The 17,010-nt window shown below is 36.7% G+C and overlaps 1 protein-coding gene and 1 pseudogene across 2 annotated transcripts; both read right to left on the bottom strand.

Annotated features, from left to right (window-relative positions):
* Nucleotides 1-910: 910 nt before the first annotated feature.
* LOC123470017 lies at nucleotides 911-5,086 on the bottom strand. 2 transcript variants are annotated; one of them, XM_045169482.1, is made up of 9 exons: nucleotides 2,864-3,411; nucleotides 2,653-2,789; nucleotides 2,478-2,580; nucleotides 2,212-2,416; nucleotides 1,810-2,136; nucleotides 1,618-1,734; nucleotides 1,325-1,555; nucleotides 1,251-1,274; nucleotides 911-1,181 (listed from the first exon to the last, which is right to left on the bottom strand). In XM_045169482.1, exons 4-9 carry the CDS (start codon nucleotides 2,414-2,416, stop codon nucleotides 1,129-1,131), a joined length of 957 nt encoding a protein of 318 aa, XP_045025417.1. In that variant the 5' UTR covers nucleotides 2,478-2,580; nucleotides 2,653-2,789; nucleotides 2,864-3,411; the 3' UTR covers nucleotides 911-1,128. The 2 variants fall into 2 exon arrangements, 1 of the variants encoding a protein (XP_045025417.1); XR_006643381.1 differs by lacking the exons at nucleotides 911-1,181; nucleotides 1,251-1,274; nucleotides 1,325-1,555; nucleotides 1,618-1,734 and having other exon boundaries at nucleotides 2,000-2,136; nucleotides 2,864-5,086.
* Nucleotides 5,087-14,371: 9,285 nt separating this feature from the next.
* On the bottom strand, nucleotides 14,372-16,866 carry LOC116917742 (annotated as a pseudogene).
* Nucleotides 16,867-17,010: the final 144 nt, after the last annotated feature.

The raw sequence follows: 17,010 nt of genomic DNA, 5'->3' as shown, positions 1-17,010 counted from the left end.
TATTTTTTTTTGTTTTGTTTTTGTCTCTTTTTTTTTTTTTTTTGTATTTTCCCTCCCAATTTGTGTCTTTTTCTCCAATCCGTTGCAATTATTACCATGTAGCTTAATGTTATTATAATTGTCCTGTTGCTATTTAATTCATTTCCACGTGAATCAAATCCTATCGATGGAATTTAAGTTAAGGTGAGCTTCCGCCCAAGTCGTAGTAGCTCTATCTGGGGTAGTTAAGAGCAGTTCATTAGTTACTCTTCCCTTTCCTCGTACTTTCCTTCTTGTGTCTATAATCCCCTACTTGTCAGTCGGCGCGCCAATTCCATTCACACGTTGGCGTTGCTCATGAAGTGTTTTCCTCTCTTGTCTCCTTTCTGTTCCTTTGTTTCAGTTGTTTGAAATTTTTTTTTGTTGTTTTTTTTTTTTTTTTTCCTCCTTTTTTTTGCGTCTCGCTTGGCGCTAGAATATTAGAGAGAAATGCGCCTTTCATTAGCTGTGTTCAGTGTTTACTTTCTTGTATTTATGTTTTGTGTTGGTATGGAAAGTCGCAGGCAGAAAGCGAAACGCAGGTCAGGAAGGGCCGAATGTTGCGGGCCCGCCATCTCGGCCTAACCGCTAGAAGGCCTAGGCCGTTTATGCTTGATTATTGTATCGCCAGATGGGGCGACCCCCCTTTTTTCCCTCACCCTTTTTTTGCACACACTCTCGGCCGAAGACAAACGGCGAGGGTGTGTGGCAGTTGTTCTTTGGCTTTGATTCAAGAGGGAGCTCTGACGGTGGTCTGTCTGGCTGCCCCTCGCGGTAAATACATTGTTGAATAGTTCCTTAAGTAGCGTACGTCTCAATTCTTTAGTTCAGTTTCTTGTTAAACCGTAACAGTATCGATTACTAATAATATTTTTATAATAACATATGATTATGCGTTTTTATTTGAATGTTTTCATACGTGCTTGTTTGGTGTAATCATTACAATGACGGGTGAAAGAGTTTGACATCGTGATTGTTAGATAATTCTATAAATTTTCTTCTTCGCCTGGGGGGGGGGGAAGGGTTCGGGTGTCTAAGAAAAATACAACACACACTTTTTTCCAGACATTTATTCCTATCGCCAGAAGCATTACAGAGAGGTGTCTACACTTAAACTACCCAGCCTCCGCTTATGGGGGTTTTCCGCCAAATCCACCCTTCCTCTATTGAAAAAAAGTATACAGTTAATATTACCTACCCATAGATGGCTTTAAAAAAAAATCGGTGTTCACCTTTTTGTGCATCATACTGTACCTCTGAAAAAAAAGTTAGTTTAATCTTCTTATTTGATCCTAGTACATCTTACCTGATAGAGACGAAGCTGGGGTAGTGGTATGGTTAGTTGACCTTAAGTCCGCTCTGTCTGCTAACCGCGTACATTCAGTAACGGGAAATGTCTTTGAAACTCTGGTGCGGACTGCGTAAACTGGCCTAGAAGCCGCAATACTCAGCTCGGTGGATGTGGAGGTCGACTGGTAATCATTTTCAAAGGTGTTGCTGTTTTGGCTTCCGATGTCATGGATGGGGCTTTGCAATACTGGGAAAAATTCCAAAGTTGAAACAATGTGATGGTACTAAAAGTGAATATGAATATCTTACCTGAATTTAGCGATGATGGGGGGTGATTGCTCGTTTTGTGGGCTTTGTCTTTTGTACAAATCCTATTTGTTAACCCTAGTGCGGTAGGAACTAGCGGAAGCCCACAATTCTTCCTTCCTTTACGATATAAAATAAAATAAGTTTTAAAACGTACTAAGTGAATTCCTGCATAAGCTTAATTGATTGTATTACCTCTAATAGTACCGACATTGTGAGGTACAATATGAGAATTGTGTGCTTCGCTTTGGCGTTGACTAATGGGTGTAGACTGAATATCCATGTCTTCATCTGATGATTGTGGCTGCACGTCACTATCGCCCACATCACTAGAAAACGGATCGTTTGCTGGCGATGGAATCACTGATTTACGAGACAAGAAAGACGAGGAGGCTGAGGCTGCCTTCATTGTAGCTTTCCGCTTCCGTTTATGTTTCCCCAGATCTTCGATGTCAGTACTGCTATGAATTGGCAAGCCTTTCATAGCTTTTGCAACATTTACATTAGCTTCTCCATAATTATCTAAAAATAAAAAATTTATTGCAACATAGTGATCTTTATAAATATTATTAAAGATTAAAGTAATGTTTGCTTTACTGTATGAAGCAAGGACTGCTGCAATGTGTATGGTCCATGTGGACTCATCTATCGGTCCTGATTTCATGAGAAGCTTTGTCAAGTCATCTGCGGTATGCAGTGATGGAGGCCACCAACAATGTTTGTGTCCAACACACCAAGACTTTGGCACGATTTCAACTGCACTCCCTTTACCTTCATCGAGAAATTCGACGACACAAAACATCTGTTGGAAGAAAAAAGCACTCAATGTAACATTCCTATCATTAAATTAACTCTTATCTTACCTGGAAAAAATGTTGATCTTCTTTTTTTTACCAAAGTAAGAGGGCTTATAATCACACTATGATGAGTGATGTGACACAAAGAATTATCCAATATGAAAAATCACTGCAGAAAAAAAAATTACATCGCATCCAACGACACTTGGGGAACCATGCTACATCAACCGAAAAGACGTACTTAAAAGCAATGTTAAGGAAGATGTTTTTATCCTGGTCTTGTAAAAAGTATGCAGACAAATTATCTCCAGCACAGCAGTCAGTCACATGTAAAAGGTAGGGTAAAGCATAGTTGCCGGATAACAAGATTAGGTAGGCCTGCAATATAAATAAAATTGATTATTAACGCATGATCGATTTGAAATAAATTATTTTTAAGCAATATTCCGTACCATTAATTGTTCTTAAAGAAGTTAGGAAGGACATACGCAATTATGGATGTATTTAGTGCCCCATTTGTTCAAACAATAACGGGAAAACGGCAAAACTGTCAAATTTTTCGGCGCGAACAGGAATCATTACAGCTTTTGATTTAAACCGCGATACAGGCCAATAATGCATGGCAGCCAACTGATTTACTACATAAATGCCAAGTCGCGATGACTCAATAGGCGAGTCAAACAGATTTTTTTTTACTTTAAACTGTTGACCGACAAAAAATATTCCCGACTCGTATTGAACAAAATTGCAAATTTTTACAATAGTCTCGCCATGAAGAATTACGCAGCAGTCAGCAGCAGTATAAGATTTTAAATTACAGTAAGATTTTACTGTCAAGCACATAAATTGACTACCGGAACAATTGTTCAAAACCGGCCCATTTAAATGTTTTCTTGTTAATGTAACGGCACCTACTTCTTCCTTTTCAGCTTCATTCAATAAATTTTTTTCTATTTCGATTATTCGCCTTATCACTTGAGGTAAGGGCTTATCGTGTTTTCTGATTAGCTTTTTGATTTGCTGCAAATGATTTTCAAATGGAATGCACAAAAATTGTCTAAGTGTCCAAAAGTTTTTACGTCATCAGCCAGGTGTATCAAGTTGTGTACGTTGTAAGATAAGAAATCTTTCTCATAAAGTTCTCGACATTGACTCACAAAAAGGACAAGTAATTGTTTTGCGTAATCGTTAAATTGTTGGCTTAACAATTTGTGAGTCAAAATCTTGATACCTGTGTGTAGTAATAAAAAATGCAAATAGAGTGGTTTTGGTAAAATTGGTTTTAAGACGACGGGACCAGTGTACAAAAGAAATTGACGTAATTCCGTGGCTTTCCATCTTGCTAGTTCGCAAAGGGACCTGGGTTTACGCGCAAAGTCGGCAGGAATATAGCTAGAAATAACTAACAAAAAATTCGATATCTTGTTAACACTTCTGAGACCAATTCGGCATTTTAAAGAACCACGAATCCAAGCCCAAAGCAACTTGCGCATTATCCCGAGGCAAACTAAATGCATGTAATCAAGAGGGAAGGACTGAACCATGTCAATGGGCAATCGTTCTAATATTGTTTTTCCAGTGTGATGGTCTTCATGTTCTCGTTTTCTAAACGTTGCATCACTGCGAAGTGGTGCGTTTTCGTTAAAAAAAACCACCTTCCCCTCCCAATCACCCTCTTCGATGCACTTTGAGCAGCTCGAATACCCACTGTGAGACTTGGTGGCGGATATGTATGCTCTTGCCGGAGCATCACACACGAAACCCAACAATTCAATTTTTAAATTTTGTCCGTTACTTACAAGCCCTGACTCTGTCAATTGTAACATTTCGTTTACAAAATCTTCAAGGAACAAGTTGGCGTTTTTTGGCTTACTGTGACCATGGTAAATGCCAATGAGAAATGGTTTTGAATTTAGAATATCAACAATGAGGCCTAATATAGGCCAGAATTGACTGCCGGAGCTCTTTGCAATGGGAATGCCATCAACGTTAACAATGAGTTTAATTTTAGGATTGGAGAGATTTATGATTTTCAATTTGAAAAGCATTTGCAAAATGCCGTTAGCAATTCTCAAGTGATGGTAATGGCCCGGGTCGACTATTTTTAACGGGGTTTTTCGAACAGTATGTAATAATGAACGACATGTTTCTGGAAGATCTAATAAATGGCTTTCAGGAATTGTTTTTAGAATGAAAAGTAATTTGTCAACATAACTTTGATTCACTTGACAATCGACCACCCATGATGCCAGCTTCTCACGGAAAGAACTTATGGTCTTCGTCTGTCGAAAAATTAGTTTTTCGTCTAACAAAGTTGTAGACAACGTTTCTAAGCCACCGTCATTGTCAACATCACTATCACTGGACACCCAATTGGTTTCACCGTCATAAAAATTACTTGTTTCACTTTGCAGATCTTCAACCGTGTTCAATTTCACACGAGAAACTACAGCGAGATGATTTTCACCAGCACTATGGTCAACCTCATAGGAAGTTAAGTGCACGTCAGTTGTCATGTAACTATCACGAACCGCTTCACTTACATTTCGTCTTTTTTGCCTCGGCCCCACTAAATCAGATCGTTGTCGCCGACACGCCATTAAAAATAATGAAATTGTATGAAACGAAAATGGCGACTCTAACACTAACTCTACTCTAACTAACACTGGACACTAAGCAACTACTGTGGCGTCTACTGGCGTTTTTCTTTACTTCTTTATTCGCAAACGTTGCCAGATTGTTTTTTAAGAAGCTTTCAAAACTGGCAACCTAGGATTTTAAAAAGTTTTTACCAAAACCTGCCAAAACACGTCGGGATCAGACGCAAAATTGTTTCAACAACAAAGCTGATTTAAATACGTTCTAAGGCAGTCCTGTATAGGTCCAGTGCTGGACGTCCTAATAGGATGGACTTAGGACGAGTTTCTGCACTGAATTGTTATGTGGGATGTTATAGGATTCATCGACGTTTGCTGCAAACACTCATTTACACGATAGTGATAAGGAAATTGAATACGTCGAAGTTGAAATACCTGAGTATTATGAAGATTTTCAAGATTTCGTGGACGATCGTCAAAATGTGGTTCATAAAAATTTCCCAATTTCATGTATTACAAAGGATAATGTTATTCGTTCTTACATTGAAGCAAGATGTTTGGTTCAAAATTATATTTCTTAATATTTGTAGTAATACAAATTAGAAATGAAACTAACGAAAAGCCAACATCGTAATTTTTAATGGGAACAACTGATTTATGTTGATCCCTCGTAACAAACGAACGATAAAAAAACATGTCATAACGATCCATTAACAAACAGACAAATCAATATCAGAGAAGAATGAAAACCAACATGGACAATAGATTTTAGATTTCAAGTTAAGACAGGGGACTAGCATAAATGAATAATAAATTAAGTCAGCAGAACTGGAATGTTTTAAGTATTATCACTTTATATGTGTTCAGTTATCATAGTATAGTGATCATCAATAATAATGCAAATGAGTCAAGCAACTGTAGTTACAGTTAAGTAATGGCAAAATCCTTGGGAAATAAACTGAAATAAATAATAAATTAATAGTCGGCAGATAAGAATATTTAATGTATCATCTCTAACATGTGTTAAGGTATCGTAGTCTACTGACCAGCAATAATTATGCAAATCATGCCAACCAACTGTATATTTGCTCACTGGCAACAAACTCCTTGTGTAATCTGTAACAAGAAAAAAAAAGTTTAGTCAGCAAATTTAAATATTAAGTATTAGAACTTATATGTTTTCAGATATGGTAGACTGGTGATAAAAAATAATGATGCAAATGATGTCAAGCAACTGTAGTCATAGTTAATCGGCAGCAGCACCCTTATGGGGGTGCTCTAGAATAAAAGGTAAATTAATAGCCAGCAGATTGAAATTGAACATAAATAATAAAAACAAATAATAAACAAACATAAATAATAGTTGCTTCAATTATTATTTATGCTTTTTTTCATTGCAACATTCGCCAGCCGGATAATAGAGCGCGTGAAAGTGAAATTCTTTCGCCGTTGATTACACATGCGTGTGTACATATTATGGTGATTCTGACTGGATATTTTGATTCAGCGTGAAAAGTTAAGTCTAGGGTACAATTTTCATGCATTTGGGCGGTGGCCTGCAGGCGTTATCAGTTTACACCAAATTTTTTAAAAAAGGGAAAAAGCGCAGTAACTCGCATACCTTAACAGGGCGGACTTTTTCTGAAAAAAATGGATCGACAAAAAAAAAATCCCGCAGGCTGCCGCCAACATGAATGGAAATTACACTCTTGACTCAACTTTTACGGTTAACGAATACATGAAAAAACACATAGTTTATAATTATCGCAAGCACTCCCGGCATTTCTCTGCCCATCCAACCTGAATTTACCTCGTTGATGCCAAAGAAAAAAAACAACAAATAGTTTGAGCTCCGCATAAAAAAAGAAAGGAAATCCCGCAAAGTTTCCAATCCAGGGAGAGAACAAACGATCCAAGATTCGGGACAGCATCCCGTAATCGATGTTTAATACGTAAATTAGTCTGCGCTCCTCACAACTTTGGACGGGCAAAGGATGGTATATCCACAATAATGGTCTTTCGATCCTCCTTACGGTGTACTGCTATACTACACCTCTTGCTGAACCCTTTTGTCAACCTGGGCGCGGAGGAGTTTGGGATAAGTCGAGTTCGGCGGGAAAAATTAAAACAAAATAGACGTTAGACTGCGGACGAAGCGATCAAACTCGTCGACATTTTCGCTCAAGTACCAGCAACCAGGAATAGAGAGAGCGAACGAATATATACATCGACACTGCCTCTTCGTGTCATCTGCAAAAGTAGTCGCAGAATGTTCTCTATTGTAGTCACGATCGACTTCCGTCTCGCAAGAACTGCAATTATAGTATTCCAGTGCCTCAATGTAAAAACAAGCAAATGCTTTCGAAACATTATATTTAATCATGGTTATGTAGTAAGAGATGATACACTTTCACTAAGAGCAGTAAAATTTTCTTTATAAAAAAAAAGGGAAATACCATCGTGTCAACGCAGTAATACAAAGTAGAAAATGATCAATAATCGGAGATTCAAAACACGACGTTCAAAACATATAAAAGAAAAACTAATCACGTTTAAACTTTTCACATAACTGGTTCACTTGTTGGACAGAGAACCCAATGTGTCTAATATTAGATGCTACAGCGTTGCTTACGCAAAGAATCTTCATGACTGCAAATGTGAAGCATTCGGGAACTAAAACATCATAAATGTATTTTCTTGTTACTTTTTCTCCGGTGAAGATATCGTCTAATTTCGACTTTACGAAATCTACAGTTTGTCCGTAGTAATCTTTGTGCAAATTCTGACAATTGCAAAAAATACTAATCATGGTATCAAAGAGATCGCGATGGATGGAGCGATCAAAATTGTATGTCTTTCCAAATTTTCAAGATACAGGAGGCACTGAAGTGATTTGATTCGTTGCATGACGATTCCTAGAACGAATTCCAATTTTTTACAATCCATAACCTCTTCTTCTGGCTCAGCAAATAAATCCTCAAGTTCCTTTTTGCTTTCTTCCAAATACTGATTTAGCTTTTCAGATACTTCATCGCCAGATGGGTATTTACCGTTGACTTTTTCAAATATATTATCACCACAACATAAGGGAGCATCGTTTTTGCCAAGCGGTGACGATAACATCGCAGGAGGCTCAGCACAGTATGCTGAATGCTGTGGTGTTTCAACTGATTGTGCTGAATGATGTGGTGTTTCAACTGGTTGTGCTGAATGATGTGGTGTTTCAGTTGGTTGCATGTTTAGACAATCATTCCGTGATATTATTTGCGCATTATTTTCCTGAATGTAACGCTCCATTTCATTGACTGATGGAAATTTAATTTCCATGACGTTTTCGAGTGTCAAAACATTTGTCCTTGCCGCGGTTGTTACAAGAGAGGGACTTTTGGATTTGGACAATGCTGATCGTTTCCTATCTGAACCAGAGGGACTTTTCCTTTCAGCCTGGGAAGGACTCAAATCGTGACGAGAGCTGCTTGTTAATGGCAATTGTCTGGAACGGTAGCTGTTCTGTCTTCTCATTCGCGATGGAGAACGACTGTAATCGTTGCGAGATGGACTCCTTGACAATAATCGTCTTTTTTTATAGTAGGATTCCATATTTTTACACGGTGAACGACTGGAACGGTAGCTATCCTGTCTTCTCATTCGCGTTGGAGAAGGACTGGAATCGTTGCGAGATGGACTCCTTGACAAAAGACGTCTTTTTTCATGATAAGATTCAATACTTTTAGATGGAGAGCGACTGGAACGGTAGCTGTTGTGTCTTCTCATTCGCGTTGAAAAACGATTCGAATCGTTACGAGATGGACTCCTTGACCATAGACGTCTTTTTTCGTAGTAGGATTCAATACTTTTAGACGGAGAACGACTGGAACGGTAGCTATACTGTCTTCTCGTTCGCGTTGGAGAACGACTCGAATCGTTGCGAGTTGGGCTCCTTGCTTCATGGAAAGATTCAATACTTGTGGACGGAGAACGACTGGGACGGTAACTATTCGGGCTTGTGATTTGCGTTGGAGAATGACTTTGATCGTTGCACAAGGAGCTCGTTGGGGGAGATGAACTTTGTTCAGAAACAACAGCAGGAGAAAAGGCAGAAGACGAACTACATTCGTATTTGTTTACCCCAGCCAATGGCATTTCCTCGAAACTAAAATATAGAAAAAGTGATAAGATGTTTATAAATACTGTATAAAAATCAATTACCATTGGTTCTCCTTGTGAGTGAGCATCCTTGACCTTGCAACCTCTCTATTGCAATCCCGGCATGTTACTGTCGGTATTTTAAAATTAGGATCGGGTGTTCCAATGATGCTGTTTTGCATTGGAATGATGTACACCATTTTTGGAAATATTCCCTAAATATAAAAAGAACTGTTAAAAGATGTTGTAGTTAAAAATTTCATAATTTCAGTAATTTCAATTGATTTCCCATCGGGCTCGTTACTCATAACATGCTTCAAAAATTTTCCCATTTTCATACATAAAAAGTATCCTCCACAGATGGCCAGGCCTTTAAAAACACTAAAGAGAACAGTTCAGCACTACAATTTAAACAAATGTTTTAACATACATACTTTTCTATTTCACTGCACAACTCAGCACTGCTCCAGTCTCGGTAATATTTAACGTTCCTAATGCCCAACGAGAGGCTTGAGAGTTCTTTCAGTTGTTCTTCATCTCGGCATCTGTATTTGGGCTGCCATATTTCTTTCATGCAGCAGAAATAATGTTCACATGGCTTAAGGCAACTATCCTTACTTTTTTTGGCTCGTTGTGCCACACCACTGTTATCTGCAAAAACACAACATGCTATAACATTTTAATGGGACATATTTATCTTATATTGCTTACCTTTTTTGTATTTTACGAAACTAACGGCCAACTCCTCCTCGGGTTCAGTCAATGACAATTTTGGGAACACATCTTTGACTTTTTGGAAAGTCCAGTTTCCCTTTCTTGCTTCCAACAATCAGTTTTGCTCAAGTAACTGAGCTTGTAATTTCATAATTTGAGCTAACCAAAACAGCTGAAATTTAATACAGAATTTATTAAGATTAACACTTGGTATTTACCGTCTTTATCCAGCTCACTAGGTTCCATCATCTCGTGAGAATTCAACGTGGGTAGCACAACACAACACCAATCACACCATGAATAACACGTGGTTTTCCAATACTGACCACGGGGGGGACGAAAAAAAAAATTTTTTTATTGGTAAAACGGATTGCCATAAGATCAACTCGGTTAAAGTCTATTTTATAGACTTTAACCCATACTTGAAACCAGACTGTTATTATGAACGTATACACCACCAAATGAAAACTCAATTACTCAATTATTTAAATAAAAATTTATGTATGATAAAAATGATAATGTAAGATAAGAAGAATTGAACCTATGGTCTCTCTCACAGTAATCCAGTGCTTTACCACTAAGCTACCTCATTTACTAAATTTGTTTATTTAAATTCATATTACTACTGATTTTTTTGTGCAGTATAGTATAGTAAAGTATATATACTACAATGTATAGTTTGTAGTATACTAAAGTATAGTAGAATATTAAATATACATACTATATACTATACTATACTAAATATAAATAGTACTAAATATAACAAAACAACAATAAACAATAAAGGAAAACTATAGCAAAGTGTCGATTATTTTAATATTTACTTGATATAAACCAGTTAATGAAAAAAAATTTAAAATTTAATGAAAATGTAAGATTTGAACCTGTGACAACTAGCAAACTAATCCATTGCTCTACCACACAGCTACCCAACATACTTTTTTTTATAAGTGTATTCATATTAAACAAACAATTTAGTAAATACTACACTTTAATTACGGCAAAATCGCCTCACTACTACGTTTGGCAACAGTGTCATTCTAAAGCAACTTTTATAAGTCTGACAGTAAATAGAGAACGATTCGGTATATACAATTCAGTATATTTAGTGACCAAATCAGTAAACAAGTTAAGTAAACTACTTAATTTACTTTACTTTACTTTAATTTACGTTGGTCGGGTAAAAATAAAAAATAAAAAAAATACGGATAACTTATATTGGTAAATATTTTATTTTTACTATACTTAATATACCCACCCAAATTTCCTGTTTTCCTTGCTTTGCTCGGCCTTTGTCCCGCTTAGTTTCTTTAGTAGTATAATTAAAGGTTAAGTTCATTAAGTTTAAGTTAAGTTAAGTTAGTTAAGTTAAATTATTAAGTATACTGTATAGACTTTCATTCCTTATACTTTACTACTTTATTATATTACTATACTATACTATACTTTACTTTACTCACCCAAATCCCCTGTTTTCCTCGCTTTGCTCGGACTTTGTCCCGCTTAGTTTCTTTAGTAGTATAATTAAAGGTTAAGTTCATTAAGTTTAAGTTAAGTTAAGTCAAGTTAATTAAGTTAAATTATTAAGTATACTGTATAGACTTTCATTCATTATACTTTACTACTTTATTATATTACTATACTATGCTATACTTTACTTTACCCACCCAAATCCCCTGTTTTCCTCGCTTTGCTCGGGCTTCGTCCCGCTAAGTTTCTTTAGTAGTGAAATTATAAGTTTAGTTTATTAAGTTTAAGTTAAGTTAAGTTAGTTAAGTTAAATTATTAAGTATACTTTGGTCGGGTAAAATAGACTTTAACCATCAACTCTTTTAACGTTGATCGGAAAAAAGATTGATCTGCGAAAAGATGATCGGGGGCAACACTGCCTGGGGGTGGTCGACTCATCATTTTGGGTGTACGAATTAAAAAAAATACATTTTTAAATGTATGTTGTATTTTTTCAATTTTTCCTATATTTTTTTCATTTTTTCCTATTTTTTCGTATTTTTGCATGTTTTTCGTATTTTTTCATTTTTCCCAGATTTACTAAATTTTGTGAAACTTTTTTAGATCATTTTTTACTTTTTCTTCCTGCTTCCTTACAAAAAAAACTCTTTTAAGCCTTAAATAATAAAAAATGTACATTTTCTTCAGCAAATGAGGCCCAAAATTTAATTCACTGTAAAATAAAAGCAAATCATCGACGGGACTTGAACTACAGAACTCCAGATTCTCTACCCCATGTCCTAATTGCCTTAGCACTATCATGATCTATAAACTGGAGGTCGAAGAACTGTCCTCTGCTTACTTTGGAATCTGCTAAAGCTTGATAAAATTTTTGGGCATCCACTAGGGGCGCTGACTACCCGGGTTAGTCATCATTTTGCCGATTTTACCGCGTAAGGCATAGCCTTTAGTACAAAGTCTACTTACCTTTAGGGTTTTTGTTTTATTTAAAGCAAACGAGATATGCGAAATACGACTTTAGGAAAATTAACCTAATATAATATAATAATAATAAATAATTCAACGCTTTATCATTTATCTCATGATCAGTCTCCGGCTTTTTATTTAAACTACCATAAATGACAATTTATGGAACTTTTGATGCTTTGTTTTCAACTCCTGAATGATATTTTTTGTAACGCTTAGCTTCGATGTGATTCCTTATTTCTACGTATTCAAAAATCAAGAAAGGGACCGTTTGTTGGTTGTGTTCAGATCAACAAATTTTGGGAACCCCCCCTAAATTTCCCGAGATATTTGGGGTAATCTGTGAAACCAGATTTACATCCGGGGACATAACAACCGTTCGGCATCTTCTTTGTTCTATTGCAAGGAAATGTTAAAATATTAGATTAAGAGATAATAGCACTGCATAAGACTTAGGGATTCACATATCATGCTCATAGTGTCACTTACATCCAGAGCTGCCGCGATCGATTAAAATGATCGAGATCGATTATGGATCCATGACTTTTTTGCGATCGAGATCGAGATCATTGATCTCAACCCAAAATTTGGATCGAGATTGAGATCGAAATGGTCTTGATCGATGATCTTTCCGATTGTGGCGCCATCTATGGGTCGTTCACGAAGCTATTACAAATAGTTCTTTTCCCCCACACGATTTGATTTTTTCAGACGACATTATGCATTATTCACATGTTTAGGAAATGGTGACATCACCCTGTTGAATTGTTTTCCCACGATAAAGAAGATCTTTCAGTGAAGAACTTTCATACACAGTTTTATTTGATATAACATTTATTATATTCATTTGATTTTCCCAGGGGGTATAGCAGGCTTACCATCATCAGCTGCTTGTGAGCGCTTATTTAGCACTGCCGGCTTAAGTTTCAGTAGTAGAAGATGTAGTCTTTCGGATCCAAATTTCGAAATGCTTGTTTTTTCAAAACTGAAAGGTGCATGCTTTCGGGATTGGGTGGCTAATCAGTCAAAAACAGCCAAGAAGCTATCACCGCCAACGTTACATGTGTAACTAATTATGTGTATGAAGTTGAACTGTCATTATGTATTTATGCCTCACTATCGTCTGTGTGATGCAGCACACTGGAAATACAAATTTTAAAAAAATGATCAAAAAGATCGATTTCACCGATCGATCGATCAAATAAAAAACCCCGATCGATTTGGATTCTTCGATCCCAAGTTGGGGTAGGATCGAGATCGAGATCACCGATCGCAATTTCGTGATCGAACGGCAGCTCTGCTTACATCGAATATAAACAAATAAACTAGAGCTGATTACATGGGATATTGAAAAATAGATAAACAACATGAATTAATTTGTAATTATTTTAGCTTAAACCCGATTTTTTCGATGATTAAACTACGAACAGAGACCACTCAGCCGTCACTCTCCATGGTTTACGCTGCAAAATGATGACAAACCCAGGTGTCAGCGCCCCTAGCGGATTCTTTGGGAGGATTCTTTTGTTGTGTAGCTATATTGCAACTCTGTATCATTTTTAGGGCAGATCGTTACTGTTTAACGGGTAGCGGGTAATCCTAGGGTGTTCCATTTTACATTTTTGTTGAATTTTTTAGCGCACTACAGGATTTGGGTTGTATTTTTAGTCAAAAAACGCATTCCACTAGTTATTTTTCCAATAAAATAATATTTAGGGTCCCCACAACGCAAAAAACCGTTTTTTCGACTATTTTTGTGTTTCGGGTCTCATAACTTCCAAACATTTAAAAATTTTTATGCGGACTGAAGTAATTTATGTTCATTGGCCAATTTTAAATACATGTCCCAAGTTTCATTAAGAAATATTAACATTTAGATATCCTACAAACAGTTTGTTTATTTCCTTTATTGAATTTCTACGCTAAACCATACAGATTTTTATTCTACACCCTTCAAATTTTTTTTAGTAGCTGAAGTAAAATGATTGTGGTGATTTTCTATAACCTGAAAAAGAGCTTCCTGCTCTTTGACATCTTTGCATACGTCTTTAAAATCAGAAACTAATTTTATCCTGCGCTCGGCGCAATCGTTAACGACTTCGAGAGAGCGAACAATTTTTTCCGTTGTTTTATATCCGGTCATTTTTTCCCAGCTATCAACTGATGTAGAATGCGTCCAATCTAATTGTTCCCCTTTAAGCATGAGCAAATCAAAAAGCAACCAGCTTCTTGGTCCTAGAAAAGTAATGAGTTGCCTTGGGAAATCAATTAGGAATGGATCAAATTTCGGGAATTTAGGCTTTTGCGATATGTAACGTGTTGGGCGGGGAATACACAGAAGCCTTGAAACCATGTCTAGTCTAAGTGACGAAGGTAGACCGTGATCAAATATTGCAAAAACCACTAATTCTTCTGACAAATACCACAAATGGTTAAAAACAGATTTAACACAAACTTCTGCAGCCGACTTATCTTCCCTGGCGAATATTTTCATCAATGACAGAAACTTTTTATCGGATGATGGGGCAGCAGATGCAAGGCGGGACTTTAAAAATGCTTCTGTATAAAACAAAGCTATGAAATTCGCCATCCTTTTGACGCCTCGCACCTCATCAACAGACATTTCGAATGAATTGGATAGAAGCTGCATCTTCAAATAGTATATAGCATACGCCATAAACCTAGCGTGATGGTGGGCGCTTGTTTAAAAAAAAAAAAAGAACAAACAAGATTAAGCTACAGTAGTTAATAAAACAGCACATCATTTCATTCATTATGCTTCGTAGAACACACCTGGTTTTCGAAATTTGAAAGGGTACACAACCACGCCAAGATACACTGAAGTAAGCTCCAGCAATTCCCTGTAATCCTCGCGGGGAAAAACGTCTTCTTCCAACAGTTTATTGCCCCACTCACCAACGGATTCAGCTATAGCTCGTAGTTCATCACAGATTTCACCTTTATCAAGCATTTGTAGGTCCTTAAGGTGACCGTATATGTTTTTAGTGTCAAGAAAATTTTTTAAAAGTACGTTTACTAACCGAAATTTCTTGATGGTTTATGTTTGGCCATTCTTTGCTGAATCGGACACATAGCGAGTCAGAAGGGCTATTTCTGGATCCATTGATATGATCACATACATGTTTAACATGTACTTCGTAGACATGATGCCTACAAGCGAACCATAGTAAAGCTTTCCCTAGACGTTTTTCTATCAATATAGCACAGCCGCTTAATCGGCCAGTGTTCGAAGAGGTTGTATCAAATACTATTGCTATGGCAATATTCAAAACTTGCCACTCTTCTAATAATCCTACAAAAGCCTGACATTGAGCGACGCCAGTTGATCGAGGTACAACTGGTATTCCAAGCAATTTCGGCTTTTCAATAATTGGTTGCCCACTTATCATCCCGACAACTCTTTCGCTGCTTAAACCAGTGAAGTACCTATAAGAAATTTTATGAATTATCTGTATAATATTCTATCAACACTGATCTAACTCTTACTTAATCATTTTGGAGTTCCAATGAATTACAACATGTGTCAGCATAGGTACTTTTTCAAGTATAAAGTCTGATTTGATGGCATCACTTTTGTTCAATCGACTTTCACTACGTTGGCGATGGCAGCTACTTTTAGATAGAGTGATTTTGTTAATATCTCCTCCACCGCAATTTACAAATGCCGCTTACATGATATGGTATGAGATCGAATGCTCAGATCTTTAGCATCAGCCGATAGTTCAGTATCTTTCGATAAAGTTTTTGTTGGGATTTCTAACGTTACAGATTTTGGTCTCGGTGTTGATCGTGATGACTCTGGTTCAAATTCATCGCCTGATGTCAGATCAAATTCAACTTCTGACTCATCGTCGTCCTCTGACTCATCGGATAAAACAGCACTTGCACTTCCTTGTGTTTGGGCAGCTTTTTTTTTAGTTTTTTCAATCAAATCTTTAAATTTTTTTTTCTCTCTTATTGTTGAAATTCGATCGACGCATCCCATTGAACCAAGTTGTGGAAAACGACGCTGGCCTTTCAAAAAGTCGTAGTCCTCCTTCCAATAATCATTTCTGGAGCACATCATTATTTTCTTCACAGCTTTCGGCGAAAGATCACAAAGTTGATTGAGTTTGACAGTAAAAATGTTGATGTAAGCTTTACTTTTTTCACTTGTCCTATCAGCTGGAAGTTTCTTGACTTTTTGAAAGTCTTTCCAAAGTTTTTCTATTAGATTTATGCATTTGTGATCTTCCTTAATCGGGATTCCTTATCTGAGCCACAGGGGCTTTAATTCAACATGGAAAACTTCTGAACACATGGTGCGAACTCGTTTAAGTTTGTTGTTTTGTCTGACACTGAACAATCGTTTCAGAACCGCGTCGTTTAATGACAGTTTAGCACCTAAAGCAAGACTAACGTCACTACTATAACCTATGAAAACATCCTTTTGAGAATTTCTAGTCGTTTTTGACATTCTCCTTAGTTGCTTAAGCCACACTTAGTAAACACCTTCAACTAAATACTTTTTTCTGTTCTACATTTTGGCGGTTTTTTGTCATTTTTCCCAACGTTGCCAACCAGTTAAAATAAAAACTGTTTGTGGGATATCTAAATGTTAATATTTCTTAATGAAACTTGGGACATGTATTTAAAATTGGCCAATGAACATAAATTACTTCAGTCAGCATTAAAAATTTTAAATG

The sequence above is a fragment of the Daphnia magna genome, linkage group LG2 (genome assembly GCF_020631705.1).
Source record: "Daphnia magna isolate NIES linkage group LG2, ASM2063170v1.1, whole genome shotgun sequence".
NCBI lineage: Eukaryota > Metazoa > Arthropoda > Branchiopoda > Diplostraca > Daphniidae > Daphnia > Daphnia magna.
This window is presented reverse-complemented; position numbering and strand designations above follow the sequence as displayed.

What these genes read in the sequence shown, in the direction of transcription:
- LOC123470017 (XM_045169482.1), bottom strand. Translation starts at nt 2,416, where the DNA reads ATGTTTTGTGTCGTCGAATTTCTCGATGAAGGTAAAGGGAGTGCAGTT. An exon ending in AGCAGTCCTTGCTTCATACA is followed by an intron (nt 2,137 to 2,211) that starts GTAAAGCAAACA and finishes TTTTATTTTTAG; the next exon opens with ATAATTATGGAGAAGCTAAT. An exon ending in CCCAGCTTCGTCTCTATCAG is followed by an intron (nt 1,275 to 1,324) that starts GTAAGATGTACT and finishes CTTTTTTTTCAG; the next exon opens with AGGTACAGTATGATGCACAA.